At 32.7% G+C, this 15399-nt stretch overlaps 1 protein-coding gene and 1 pseudogene across 1 annotated transcript; both read right to left on the reverse strand.

The window, feature by feature from the left end:
* Positions 1–275: 275 nt before the first annotated feature.
* Positions 276–6063, reverse strand: LOC133795141 (translocon at the outer membrane of chloroplasts 64-like; annotated as a pseudogene).
* Positions 6064–13912: 7849 nt separating this feature from the next.
* Positions 13913–15017, reverse strand: LOC133793572 (uncharacterized). Its single transcript, XM_062230892.1, has 3 exons — positions 14808–15017; positions 14650–14742; positions 13913–14384 (listed from the first exon to the last, which is right to left on the reverse strand). The coding sequence occupies exons 1-3, from the start codon at positions 14976–14978 to the stop codon at positions 14040–14042; spliced, it is 609 nt and encodes a 202-aa protein (XP_062086876.1). The 5' UTR covers positions 14979–15017; the 3' UTR covers positions 13913–14039.
* Between the last annotated feature and the right edge of the window lie 382 nt (positions 15018–15399).

Below are 15399 nucleotides of genomic sequence, written 5' to 3' on the forward strand. Positions count from 1 at the left end.
GTGTCTGATGACGTGGCATCATATGTGGTATCCTTCGTGGCATCCTACATGGCATCATATATGGCATCCTACATGGCATCCTACATGGCATCCTACGTGGCATCATATGTGGCATCCTATGTGGTATCATTTTATTAGCCCACATAGCATTATTTTATTGGTTCGTTACACAATTTATATTTTGTTCAAATTTAATGGTTATGTGTAGGTAAAAGATAATAACAGTTATTTGTAAATGTTCTATATTAGAAATAAACTAGAAAAAAACCATTCAATAATAAAATGTTTAATGCTAAAATTCTTTATAATGTTCAATACTAAAATAAGTCATAAAGTTATCATTTTAAGGTTACCCCTACCAAAATAAAAAAAACTTCATAAAGTTCATTCCTTAGTAAATTAATGTAAATAAACTAAGAATCATCTTGTGACTCCCGAATTGAAATAGATGGCGACTCTCTTAAATTTGCATCTGAAGCTTGGTCTGTTGGAGGTGGTGGAGGCGGTGCCATCAAATTGTTATGACGAAGTATATCCACAACCACACTAAGTTGTTCGTTAGTAGCATTAAGGCGGGAAGTTGTATCATTAAGTCGTTCAACTAACTCTTCATAAGTTGGTTGATTACCCACAATATTTTCACGATGTGAAGTAAAAGTTGTGACACTAGGAGACCGCCCCTGCCCTTGCAAGTATACCGAATCACGTCCAAGTACACGCTCCATAATCTCTTTATCAGACAGTTCTTCTGTAGGATGTTGACCCCTTAACTCCATCATTTTATCCTAATAATATATTTAATTAATTATTAGTAAGAAATATAATAAATAAAAATTTTAACTACTTACATATAATGGCCCGAGCTCTATTCCAGTCCATCCTTTCTCAGCATAATAAATTTAAAGCGAATGTAACCAAACAGAAAGATCTCATAGTAAATATGACTAGGCCAGAGCAATTAAGAATAAGCATTGGAAGCATTAGCAGTTGCCCTGTTAATTCATGTAAAAGGGGGCAAGCCCTGTTCTGACATGATCATATGGAAAGACACAATGTGGCAGAAACCACCAAACTGGAAGCAATATACTAAGGTTATTCGGTGACCTTTATATAAGAATAAAAGTATCTCATGAATTATAAGTTCAATAAGTACAATGTAGCAAAAAGACAAATGTTTCTTTACTGCAAGTTGAATGAAAATAAATAAATTTCAAAATTCTTCAATAAAGAACTATTACCTTCAATAAAGCGTTGAGAGCTAAACGCATCTCGCTCCTAATTGCTTTACAATTTTCAACATCAATACCAGTTGTATCAGGCGTTTCCTGAAAAATTGATGAGATAGCAGGATCCAAAACAGGCTTCGCCAAGTTGATCCACTCCTCGTGATTATTTCTAAACTCGTGTCTGTATAAGGGTGTGCAAAGCAAAATTTGATTGATCATTGTTCAGATAAGACCAAACTTAAAAAACAAATAACAAGAAATAAATATTTATTATGATTTCATTTCATAAAACAGTATAAACATCAAGCTTGAAATTGAATATAATATAAAGACAAAAGCAAAATGTATACCTTCCATTCATTAAACAACAATGTTAAAAAATAATCAATAGTAGGATTGCCAAGTGGATATAAACAGAAAAAATGGAATAAAGTAACAACAGGGGAAAGTAGTCAACATTAACAAAGCAGACCAAAGAACCAAATATTGGCAAGCAACCGTGTTCTAGAATAAAAATTAAACCGTTTATGCTTTAGCCATATTGCCTTAGCTGTTCTCCTTCAATTGTAAGATCCATTATTAATAAAATAGTTTTCCTTTCTTCTCCCTATAATACGAAAACAAAAAATAAAAACTAAACCATGTTTTATTAAGACTAATTAAGAGAAACTTTAAGAAAGAGAAAGCAGGGTCTGCCAAGAGGACAACTAAGAAATAAGACTGCAAAACAAGATTGCCATCAGTCAAAAGCACGTAAAACATTTATCAAGAAAAGAAGAGAACTTGCGCATGAAGCTGTTATCGGGTGACCCAATTTCACATGCTGCAGACATGAAATTCAGAAAGCACTCAAGAGCAAAAAGGCAGGTTTAATATGGTTCCACCATCTTTCACAAAGGCTTTTCACTTCAAGTACATTCCCTACCTATCTACGTAGCTTCTAAATTGGACTCCAAGTTTTTATTTACCTTTATATAGGAATAGGACCCAAACCAAGATATAAGAATTGCAGATCACTCATTTGATTATTCTCCAGCAATCTCATTTTACTAAGATCTGAGGTTGTTTTATTTCTCTGCCTTTGATCTAATACTCTTTTTCCATTCCTCTATTCCTCGAACAACCTGAAGCTATTACCCTTACCTCTGCCCTCTTTAAACCTAAGACCATCCTTCCTTGTTCTACAAAGTTGCATATAGAATTATCCATTATATCACCATCAATTTAAACTCTTCTATCTATCAATCAGATTCCTTTATTCCTCTGAAACCCAGAAGCTTTCTAGTTCTTAATATTTTCTGAGTTTTTCTCATCCCATTCATCTTTTTCTACACTCATTTAGGAGCCTTATTACTAAACACAACCAGTTTCTCACAAGCCATACTCCTTCACTCATTCCAAGACATTCAAAATATTCTTACTAGTTACTTAGAATATGCTTGTTAGACAATCCAACAAATACAAGTTACTAAAAAAATCCAAGAATGTCTACTATTGTTACATTGTATTAAAAACGCATTAACTAACACTAAATAAATAATAAACACTAAATTTCTAAAATTTTGTGTCAATTTAAATTAGTACCATTACCATATATACATTTCTGTCGTTTTATATTACAAGTCTTCTTTATTTAACTATATTTTTTGTTTACAATTATGTTTAATATATTCTTGCATATAAATTTTTAAATCAAGCTTAAAGATAAATCTCTATCTAATTTCTTAGCATTACTAATTTCAGCACTTTTATTTGTCTGCATTTACATGTCAAGTCCTACTTTTCAGTTCCAATTACAAGATGCGGTCGAGTGCATAGCCTAACAAAAGCCAGGTTGTTAAAAAAGACTTGTAAGTTTATAGCAGACTCGAATTATTGCCATCCATCCCCTAGTAGTCTAACCCATTCGAACCATAAGCTTTGCCTTAGGTAAAGCAAATTGGAGGCCTAAATGAAAATCAGTAACAACATAATGAACCGTGAAATTAGAAGAGATTTAATTAAACCAACCATTGTGTTGTTCCCGACCGCAACAAAGTCAGATAATAAGTTTCCTTCCTTTTTCCTCTTTAAAGAAAGAACCTCACCTTTGAAAAATCTGCATGACAGTTGCAAGGGACCCAAGTGATGAAGTTTTTGATTGCCCATTTATTTGCTTGCTTTGGAAAACTTTCAAGCTTGGTACTTTCGAACTTAAATAGTCTCCAAGATTTTCATGCTTTAATATTTGTCCTGGAGCAGATTAAAAAGAAACATTAGGAAAATATCCACAATGGAGTAAGCTCATTTTTTTTCTTATTTGCAAGGGAAGTACAAGTAACAATTGTAAAAAATACGGAGTTATAGGCCTTTGTGATTGTACAGAGAAAATCTTTTTAAGTTAACACTTCCAGATAAAATATATTTTTAGAAAGGTGTTGAAAATAAAAATGAAAATCATAATATTAAGGGAATCAATGTGAATGGAAATAAAATAATATTAGTAGTAAAAATAGTAACAACAATGAAAGTGCTGATTATGGTACTATGATAATGGTGAAAATATGGCACCAAAAAGAAATCAATGTCATAATGATGCTAATACACAAAGAAAAAGAACCTACTTCCAAAAATCTTCTCCATGGATTTAATAACAACTTGAACAATCCTTTCAGCGGGAATCTTTCCTAGTTGAAAGCAATCATCAGCTATAATTACTTGTCTAGGATTGCGTGGAGGCGCATAAGGAAGTTGCAACAACACATGCCCAACACGTCGAAGAATAGTATGATCCTTGGCAAACCATCCTGCAGAGAAGAATTTGCATGGTGAACATAATCGATGACTGATAGCATATTTAAAGACTAAAATCAATGAAAAATATATCAAAATTAAAAATAAAAATAAAGGCAAACAAAGACACTCTCACAATAGTAGTTCGAACCACAAAATTGTAGAGCACACCAAATACAAAATTAATTTAACTAAAAAAATCCAGCATCATCAGAGTATGCAAACAAAAGCAGTTCATATATTCATAAAAAAGCTAAAATCATTTCTACCCAATGAGCCAAAAACCAATAATAGTTAAGTACATTAGTCCAGAAAGAGATGAATGGATGACACAATGGTCAGTTTATTAGCATCATAAAGTAACTACAAAAGCTCCTAGAGTTAGAAAAATTTATTATAGTACACCTAGTAAAACATATTATAGAAAAGGCTTGCATTTAACATGCCTGAAACAAAACAAAATTAAAACCCCCATTTAGAAAAAAGCTTGTTTTTAAGATCCTGAAATATAAAATCAGATCAATTAGATCTCATAATCAGACACAAAAAATTAGTAAAACAGAGTAAACATTTTTAATCAACATAAAGAAGGAGCACAAAAAAAAAAAGGCAGTTATTGCTATGATAATGATCTCAAGAGTATCAGAGAGCAGAAACTAGGACATGCAACACATCCCAGGGTGCAAATTGATGCACTTGCAGTATTATAAGACATTGGATAATATTTTTTTATGGAAACATTGTGTATGTATTTGAAAAAACAAATCATGTATAATACATACCAACAATATCAAGTCTCGATGAGACAGGTACAATTCCCATCTGAGAAACAGCTCCATGGGAGGGTCGGAATCCTAAAACACCACAAAATCCAACAGGTACTCTGACATCCCCAACAATATCAATACCTGGACCATCATATTAGTATTAGTAAGAAATACAATTTTTTAGACACTAGCTATATACAATTAATACAGGAATAATCAGCTTATATTAATTGAGGACTTTAGTCAAAAAAACCCAGAGAGCAACTTTAATAATTCCAATATTGTTATTATATATATACAAATTCGAAACTTAAAAAAATTTACCAAGCTGAGGCAGACCACTGGGATAAATTAATTAGCTGCAGTAAGATTATGTAAAAGAAGAAGGATAAAAAAAAAACTCACCCAAAGAAAAATCAACAAGTTTAGCAGCTACAGCAACAGAAGCTCCACTAGAAGATCCACCTGGTACTCTTTCAGGCACATCGGGATTTGTGGGGGCACCATAATGCTAATTCTCCCCACTTATACTGCCAATATAAGAAAGCATTGTTCAGCTTTTGGATTGAATATGAGAATCAGTAAATAAATATATAAATGTAAAGAAGCACAAACTAGATTATACATGATCTCTTTGAACCAAAAATCATATTTCTTTCCTCAATTGTGCACAAACAGGTATGTTAATAGTTTAAATCAATGCTGGAACAACAGTAAGAAATGTTGCATTCAGTCAATAAGAGGGCAAAAAAAAAAAGGTTCAAATGCTTCCTCATATTAAGCATAAAATACATACCCATAGGCTAATTCATCTACCACAGTTTTACCAATGCAAGTGGCTCCTCCTTCAACAAGAGTGGAAACCATAGGGCATGTTCCAGAAGCTGCTTCATGTGTCCTCGCCCAGTCTGGATGACCAAACCCAGTCACTTGTCCATCGATGTCAAATCTATCAATTGTAAATGAAGAAATCTTCACTCAAAAGCATAACAAATATTCCCACACAAAAACATAACCTTTATATATTTAACTCAATATACACTCACAAACATTTGCAAAAACAATTGAGCAGAAGATAATGCACAGCTAACAAGAACTATCCTTTTAAATATCCCCAATAAAAATTTTAAATACCAAGAAATCAAATACAGAAAAGTTATTTCTAAATATACTAAAAAAAACAAATCAGGACATTTTAGTTACCGTGTCCGTGTGTGGTCGAGATGAGAGTCGTCCCGCGCCGGAGAGAGAGACGGTGCTTGGTCACTTCGATCTGATCTGGTGAGAGCTTCAGTATTTCACAATATGTGGTCGGTCACTTTATTTATTATTATATTTTTAAAAAAAAATTAAGTAACAGATGAATCGGTCTTGAGGAAGAACTGGAAGAGGCGATTGTTGTTGAAGATCAAAACATCAGGGACTCCAACGGAACGGCTGGGAGAACGGAACGGAACAGCAATGATAGAACAGTGCTGTGAGAGAAGAGGGAATGGAAACAGGAAAGGGTGCGTGAAAGGGTTATAAAATATAATATATAACATATAATATATTTGTTAATTTGATAAAAAAAAATAGGTCAGATGGCATACACATATTACAACAAATTTAACACATCATCAATATTATAACACATAAGCATTTATAAAAATATAAAATAAAAAGTAAGCAAAAATGGGAGGAAAAATTGAGCGGGAATTGTAAAATTTTTCCCTCAAAAATAAATGTAGGCAAAGTCTCCATATTAGTAGGTAATATTGGTAGGAAATAACATTTCTGAATTAATATACTAATGACAAATAATTACTTACCAATATTCGCTACCAATAAATATTAGTGGGCAAAAGATATTTTTACCTACCAATATATATATGTAGGTAAGAAATTGGTAGGTAAATGTCAGCTTATTTACTCCACATAAGCTTCCAAATAAGCATTTATAATAATAAAATAATATAATGAAAATAAAAAACGGGGAGAAAATTGAGCGGGAATGGTTAAAAAATTTCCCTCCATAATATACGTAGGTAAAGATCATTACCTACTGATATTATTGGTAGGTAAAGCTCTGTTCAGAAATATAATATAATGGACTAGCATTTACCTACTAATATTATCTACCGATAAATATTGGTAGGCAAAACATTACTTTCCCTACCAATATATATTGGTAGGTAAAATATTGGTAGGTAAAGATCAGATTTCTTGTAGTGTATGCTTTGAAGGCGCTCCCTGGAATTTATCTGGCAGTCTCCCTAAGAGTATAGCATCGTGCCAGCTTAACATTGAGGCGAGATTTTGGGCGTTCTTTGTGTGTGCTCGATTTATGCTGGTTAGTCATGTGTCTGATATGACTAAAGATCAAGTCTTATTGATGTACACATTGATGCTGGGCATGAGTGTTAATCTGGGTATTTGGATCAAGGCCAACATTAATTTTATTGAAAAATGGCACACTACTGGAGGTTTGGCCCATGGATCCGTCATCACGATGTTGTGCTGTAAGGCTGGTGTTCCGAAATTTGTTACTGATATTTATCAGTCGCTGCAACAACCGTTGTCCATCAATTTGATGAATGATTATCTTGAGCCTGCTCTGTATGTGCCGCAGACAAGAAAAAAGGGAAAGCGCCGTGTGGAAACTGATGTGGAGGAAGAAGCTGAACCAGTATTTGGGCCAGCGATATGATTATGAAGTGAGTCATGTGGCTCAATTAAACAATTTGGTGAGCTGCTGGTCGCTAGATGAATCGGATCGCACTTATTTTGCTCCACCATCGCCCTATCCACCGTACTCTCCATTTTACCCTCCGCCTCCACCCCTGTCCTTTGCTGGTTTTCCTGAACCTCAACCTCCATAGTCTCAGCCTTTTGAAGGTCCTTCGTTCCAACCACCACCACCGCCATACTGATGTGGCTGGTCAGGTAAGTTATCTTCCTCTGTTCTTTTCTTTATCACATTGGGGACAATGTGCATCTTAAGTTTGTGGGGGGGGGGGGGGGGGGGGGGGAGCTTATTTTGTTTTGTTTTGTTTTATTTTTATTTTTGTGCGTTGTTTAGTTTAGCTTTTAGTCTCTTGTGTTATTTTCTGTGGTTGTTTAGTGTAACTGTTGAGCCATCATTCTTGTCTGTTGTTGCTTTGTCCTTGCTCGTGAAAAGGAAATTGAATTCAACTGTGTGCTTGGTTCAATTGTTTTAGAGTTTAATTTAAAGGTTTTGTGGGAAATTTTTAATATGTTTTGAAAATGCAACACTTTGGATTTTATTATATATGTTTGACTAGGGTTGGTGGTATGACAATTTGAATTTGATAGAACTTGCATTATTTGGCCTTTGAGGCAAAATCCTTGATGACATGTGTTTTGAAAAGTGATTTAGGCAATTTTATTGGCTCGATTGTGCCTTTCAAGCCAACCTTGATTTAATTTTCCCTAGATACCCTCTTTGAGCCTAAAAGTCTACATTTTATTGTTAAACACTTGTTTTGAGCTTAACCGAATACTTTATTATTTTTCAGTTCCTAGATTTATACCATGAGCTTATAAAATATAAAAGGGGATTGATTTTTAATGGGTGTTACTCTTGTGTATTGGTGTTGGCAATAGAAAAAAAATTCAAGAAAAGATTGAGAAATAAAAAAAAATTAAAAAAAAAAAGATTTGAGAGAAACTACTTTTCTTTTGATGTCCCCATTAAAATGCATAAGTTTGGGGGAAAGGTAGTATATATAAAAAAAATAAAAATAAAAACTCTCTAGTGTTTAAATTTCTCAATCTTTGGAAATAAAGAGGATCTTTGGGTTGTGTTAAATTGTGTTGTGAATATCAAGATTGGGTGTAAAGTTTATATGCTTATGGTAATGATTGAGCCTAAATGACAATTTTATCTACCCTTGCCTAAGCCTAACGCTATAACCCGTGAAAGTCCTTTTGATTTCAAAACACGTTATTGACATTAGTGGAGAAGGTTAAGTAATACAAGCATATTGAAAAATTGGTTTGTGGAATTGTCTGGAATGAGTTGAGCATATATGATAGAGTCCAAGTGTTGTAGTTATTTTTGTGATATATTATTGATTTCCCTAATTGAACTTTAAGGCAATTGAGCTGAAATTATGGTTATTATTATTGCAATTGAGATTTCATGAGTTTGGCAAAGCAGTGTAGATGGTAATGATGGTTTAGCTTGTTCGTTTTGTGTTTGTTTCTTTTTGTTAGTTTAACTTGGTCTTTACTCGAGGGCGAGTAAAGGTTAAGTTTGGGGGAGTTTGATAAACGAGTTTTAGGCTCGTTTATGGTCTAAGTTTTTAGGCTATTTTTCATTAGTTAGGATTATTTTATTTTGGAATTATGCTCGTTTGTTCATGTTTCAGGGTGATTAATGCTAAAGTGATACAAATAATGAAAAGGAGCAAAAGTGGAACAAAATCGGGACGGATTTGTGAATTTTTTGGGTTCTGTAAGTAGCGCTACAGCGCGCTAGGAAGAATTTATGAAGAAGCTCGGCTCTGACTTTAGCGCTACAACGCTACAACATCAGCACTACAGCGCTTGGACGAAGTTTTCAGGAAGTTCGTTCCTGACTTTAGCGCTACAGCGCTACGTTAAGAGCGCTACAGCGCTGGTGCCCAGATTTTCCCCCATTTTGTTTCTGACTTTAGCGCTACAGCGCTACAATGACAGCACTACAATGCTGGTGTCGCGATTTTTGACATATCTGATCACTTTTTGATGGGCAGTTGAGTCTTTTCACGTGGGGATTTGGTAGGGATTTTTGGAGAAACATATGTGCGACTGAAAGAAGGCTGAAGGGGGTACGACGGCTGGGAGTGAGAATACCATCTTGGAGGATTCATTCCTGTGTTTTTCATCTTTTTCTTTAATTTCCATGTTTGTAATTGAATTATCTTTTTGCTAGAATGAATATTATGGGCTAATTTCTCTTTAGGGCTATTATGTGAATCTTTTAGAAACCCTTTTATGGATTAATGCAGAATTATTGTTCTTCTTCATCTCTTTCAATTCCTTACAATCTGTGTCATTTGTGCAATTATTGATTGATCACCTCTAATTGTTATTTCGTTAATCAAATTAAAATCTGAAAAGTGAAATTTGATATGCTTTGATTGTTTGGATGCAAATTCAATTTAGAACGAAAGTATCTAAATTGTTTGCCTATTTTTCTGAGTTGCGTGTTTAATGCCTTCTTCATGATTCAACTTACCATAGAAATATAGGAAGTTGTCATTTAGATTGAATTTTATAAATCTTAACCAGATTATGAATTGTTTTTGCAACTTGTTCTTGAATAGGGAGAAGGGGATATAATTCTTGCATTAGGAAATTAAAGGGTGGAAAATAGAGGATCATAATTGTCCTAATTTCATTTTCTCTGTTATTTTGTTTAAATTCTCATTGTACTTCGTTAGTATTTTTCTTTGTTTGAAATCTCTGAAATTGTTTAATCAAATAGAATTAAAAAAGATTGGTTGATTGGTAATTGATAAATCAGTCCTTGAGGAAGATACTTGGTTTTTACCATTTTATTACGAATTGCGACTGTGTGCACTTGCATAGCAAAAATATCGCAACAACCTTTAAATTATATTTTGGGATCCCAATGTATATAGTAAATGTTTTAGTAAAATGTTGTATCTTAACCAAAAAATTTAACCCTAAATTGCAATCACTTTAGTTACACGATTATGACCAAATGACTCGATTAGCGAGTTTAGCACTGTTTAAAATGCACACCGTAATGGTCCCTGGGTAGTAGGGCGTTACAGAATCATTATCAAAATAATATCAAAAAAACAAATTTGATAGAATACGTGTGATCAAAGAAATATAAATTTTGTTTAATTGTCGGGTATACGATTCTTTGATTTTCTTTGAACTATCAAACGAATTCTGAGATATTTGAAGGGTGCACTTGACTTTGGCCTACACTTTCAGAAGTCTACATCACTTGACTTGGTGGGATTATGTGATGTTGACTGGGCAATGGATCCAGACGACAGAAGGTAAACTACAGGACTCTGTGTGTTTCTCGGATCAAATCTAGTGAGTTGGTCTTCAAAGAAGCAGCTGCTACAATTTGGACATCAACCCTCGACCATGAGAGGTCGGTTCTGCTTAAACTGACTTAACACATGTTCATAAGTCGGTTCACACAAAACCGACATATCATGTATGTCAAACGTAAGCATGGGAGGTCGGTTGTGCGAGAACCGACCTCCCATGATTGTAGATGTCATAGTAGGTCGGTTCCTGCAAAATTGACCTACCATGTTGTCATAGTAGGTCCATTCTGTGTGGACCGACCTACCATGTCCTACCTTGCTCATGGTAGGTCAGTACTAAGTGAACCAACTTAGCATGTCGCATTATTATTTATTTTACATTATTTGAATTTTAAAATACATTAATTTATTTAAACTATAAATATATATAAGCTATTAGTCTATGAAATAAATATAATAAATTATATTTATTAATCTACATTATAATATTTTGAAATATAAATAAATGAGTTAAATTAATCAATTATTTGTAACATAAAAAAGTAATTATATTATATGAATAAGACAGCAGTTTAATTTAATAGTATTAATAATTTAAAATAGAAAATTTCATAAAATAATTTAGAGTATCTCTTTAATAATTTTTTAAATGACATGGTAGGTCAGTTGTGTGATAAATGACTTATAATGTGACATGGTAGGTTGATTGTGTGGGAAATGACTTCTCATTTAACATGGCGGGTCGGTTGTGTGGGAACGGACCAACCATGTCATTATAAAAATATATTATTAAAGATACTCTAAATTATTTTTAGATTATTAGAATTTTAACATATATTAATTTATTTAAACAATACATATATATAATTTATTTGGGTATGAAATAAGTATTAAAAAAATATACTTATTAATATTATATATATTATAATTTTTGAAATATAAATAATTGAATAAATAAATAAATAAATTATTAATAATTAAAAATTTTAATTTTAATTTTTATAAATATGAAAATATTTTGATTTAATAGTATTTGTAATTTAAAATAAAAAAAAAACTTATAAAACAATTTAGAGTATCTTTTTAATAATTTTTTAAATAACATGGTAGGTCGCTTGTGTGGGAAATGACTTCTCATGTGACATGGTAGGTCAGTTGTGTGGGAACAGACCTACCATGTCATTATAAAAATATATTATTAAAGATACTCTAATTTGTTTTTAGATTATTGGAATTTAATAATATATTAATTTATTTAAACAATACAAATATATAATTTATTTGGGTGTGAAATAAGTATTAAAAAATATATACTTATTAATATTATATATATTATAATTTTTGAAATATTAATTAATTATTTGGATTTAAAAAAAATTAATTTAGTTTTTATAAATGAGAAAATATTTTAATTTATAAATGGCATATATATAAATATTAGAAAAATAAATAAATTAAATAAATAAATTGGAGATTTATAATTTTAAAATTTACCATCATAGGTCGGTTTTAGAACAAACTTATCATGTTGCCTTATATGTCGGTTCTAGAACAGACTTATCATGTAAGCATCATAGGATAATTTAATTAAATTATATATTTAATTTTTTAAAATTAAATTAAATAATTTCCTATTTATAAATATTAGAAAAAATTAAATTAAATAAGTTGGAGATTTTTAATTTTAAAATAAAATATCAATATATTAAAAATTATATATTTTTTAATTTTAACATTATAGGTCAGCTCTAAAACAGACTTATCATATTGCATCATAGGTTGGTTACTAATGGGTCGACTTACCATATTAAAATTAGGGCATAGAAAATAAAAGCTCAAATAAATTTGAAGTATCGTGTGTGCAATCTTCTTCTTCACTGTACACCCCGCGAGCAGTCTTCTTCTTCATCCCGCCAGTGACACAAACTGCAACAATTCTCCCTTCTCAACTCCGACCACAACAGCGACTCTCACTCCACAGTTCGATAGTAGCTCCGATTAGATCAGTCTCTTCTTCAATCACACTATATTTATTCATATATATATATCGTATATAAATTGGGGTCGGGTTGTGTATATCATATATCATACTTTGTCATTTAATACTTACATGGTTTAAGATTGTCCCTTAATTGATTCCCGAAAGTCATTCATTAATAACTCTAGCCCAATAACAGTTGGGGTTTTTCGAAAGTGATGAGCTATAGCAGTCGATCTAGAAAAGCGTGAAAGGAGTAAATTTGTACATATTTATAAATATTAGAAAAAAATTAATTAAATAAGTTGGAGATTTTTAATTTTAAAATAAAATATCAATATATTAAAATTATATATATATTTTAATTTTAATTTTAATATCATAGATCAGTTCTAAAACAGACTCATCATGTTGTATCATAGGTCGATTGCTAATGGGCCGACTTACTATGTTAAAATTAGGGCATAGAAAATAAAAGCTCAAATAAATTTGAAGTATCGTGTGCACAATTTTCTTCTTCACAATACACCCGACGCGCAGTCTTCTTCTTCAACCCGCCAGTGACCCAAATGACAGTAGCTCTCCCTTCTCAACTTTGGACACCACAGCGACTCTCACTCCACAGTTTGGCAGCAGCTCCAATTAGGTCAGTCTCATCTTCAATCACTCCATATTTATTCATATATGTATATATATACCATATATAAATTGGGGCCGGGTTATATATATATCATATATCGTAGTCTGTCATTTAATACTTACACACTACAAAAATCAGGGCCTATACCGAGAACAAATGTCCTCGGTATAAGCCGAAATGTCCTCGGTATATCTTCTACCGAGACAATGTCGTCGGTATAAAGTTGTCGGTACAGCCGCGTCGGTAAAACAAAACGTCTACCGACGACATTAAAAATGTTCTCGGTATAAGTTTTACCGAGGATAATGTCCTCGGTAGAAAGTGACAAATGTCCTCGGTACAACAAACCCCAATTTCTCATCGTACTGGTATATACCGACATCTTGGTGGTATATACCGAGGACAATGTCCTCGGTATAGACTTGTCCCCAATTTTTTTTTATATTTGTTATTCCCTTATTTATTTATTTATTTATTTATTTTGAATTAAATATAAGAAAATAGAATAAAATTAAAACACTTATATTAAAGATATAAATAAAAACATAAGAGTGTATTCGTTGAATTAAAATAAAGACTTGTCTTAAACATGATAATGTAATAGTCAATTGTAATAAAATTCATACATAAGTCCTACTGAGTCGGTGCTCCAACATCAGGATCATCGGGTGGTGGTGGTGGGGCAGATTGAGATCCCGGGGTGATACAATGAGTCCGGACATGCTCCTCTAACTGTCGAAGACGCTCTCTCATCTCAGACAACTCTTCATCTCTAGTTTGTGAAGGACGAAAATCAAATGGAGTTCGGTCCCTTATGTTAAGGATACGTCCATATCCTTTTTGGTGGCCCCGTCGTTTTCCGAAGACATTTTGTACCAAATATATGTCTTCATCTTCAGGCGAACTCGAAACTGGTGTGGAACTCTCAGTATCAGTTGCCTGTGTCTGCTGTGTGTCGCGGTATGCACGCAATTCCTCCTGTGATACAATGTATAATGTAATTAAAATTTTGAAACAATTAAAAATTTGAAAAATGTTTAAAAAAACTTAACGTACCCAAGTATTTTTTGCTGTCTCTGTCACCCACCATGTGCCTGATTTATGGTGAGTATCCATCCAGCTATCCGGGATGGACTCAAGTTGCCCAGTCTCTAAATTGCGCTGTCACGTACATATATTTTTATAAAATTAATAATTAAACGTAAATAAGAAAAATAAACTAAAAAATAATTAATTAACTAACCTTTTTATAGCGTAAGGCTGGGATTGACTGAGAACCTCCATAGCTAAGCTCTTTCAGTTTCTTTCTATTTTCCTTGTTGACCACAGAACGTTTCTGCAAAAAGTTATCGTTAGTAATATATTTAATTAAGATAGTTAAGTTTAGCAAGAAATTAATACCGTAATTTCTGGGCGACGGAAAAAATCAATTGCTTTTTGCCACTGCGTATCCGTGCAACCACCATAACGATTTTGTGGCCCATTAATCGTTAAGTGCTCTTTAATATCGTACTTCCAGTCATAATACTTTTTAGCACACGAAGTATCAATGCCTCTCAAGATCCCAGGCATATGCCCTTCTCCATATCTAGTACGCCCAATATCAAACAAATCATCCTAATTTACAAACATTTATTAGTAAATATCATATATAACATAAAATGAGAATTAACATAAAAATACATAAACTACTTACTTCCAAATGTGCAAGTATTCTTTCTTTCGAGGCATTTGGTACTTTTGACCATTGAGGACAGTTCGGATCTGTGTACTGTCGAACAAGTAATCCGAGCTGTCTTGAGAAATTTGAGCTGTACTCTCCGATCTCTTTATATGTTCTCCCCCGCACATCCCACTCGAGAGGGAGAGGACGCCCCAACTGTTCCCTCTTTTCCCGCGTGTTCAATCCCTTATGGCGTCCACGTTTACTTGGAGGCGCTATTGTATGCAAATTCAATATTTTAAAATTAATATGGATTAATTGTTAAATTTT

This window comes from Humulus lupulus, chromosome 8 (assembly GCF_963169125.1).
Source record: "Humulus lupulus chromosome 8, drHumLupu1.1, whole genome shotgun sequence".
Lineage (NCBI taxonomy): Eukaryota > Viridiplantae > Streptophyta > Magnoliopsida > Rosales > Cannabaceae > Humulus > Humulus lupulus.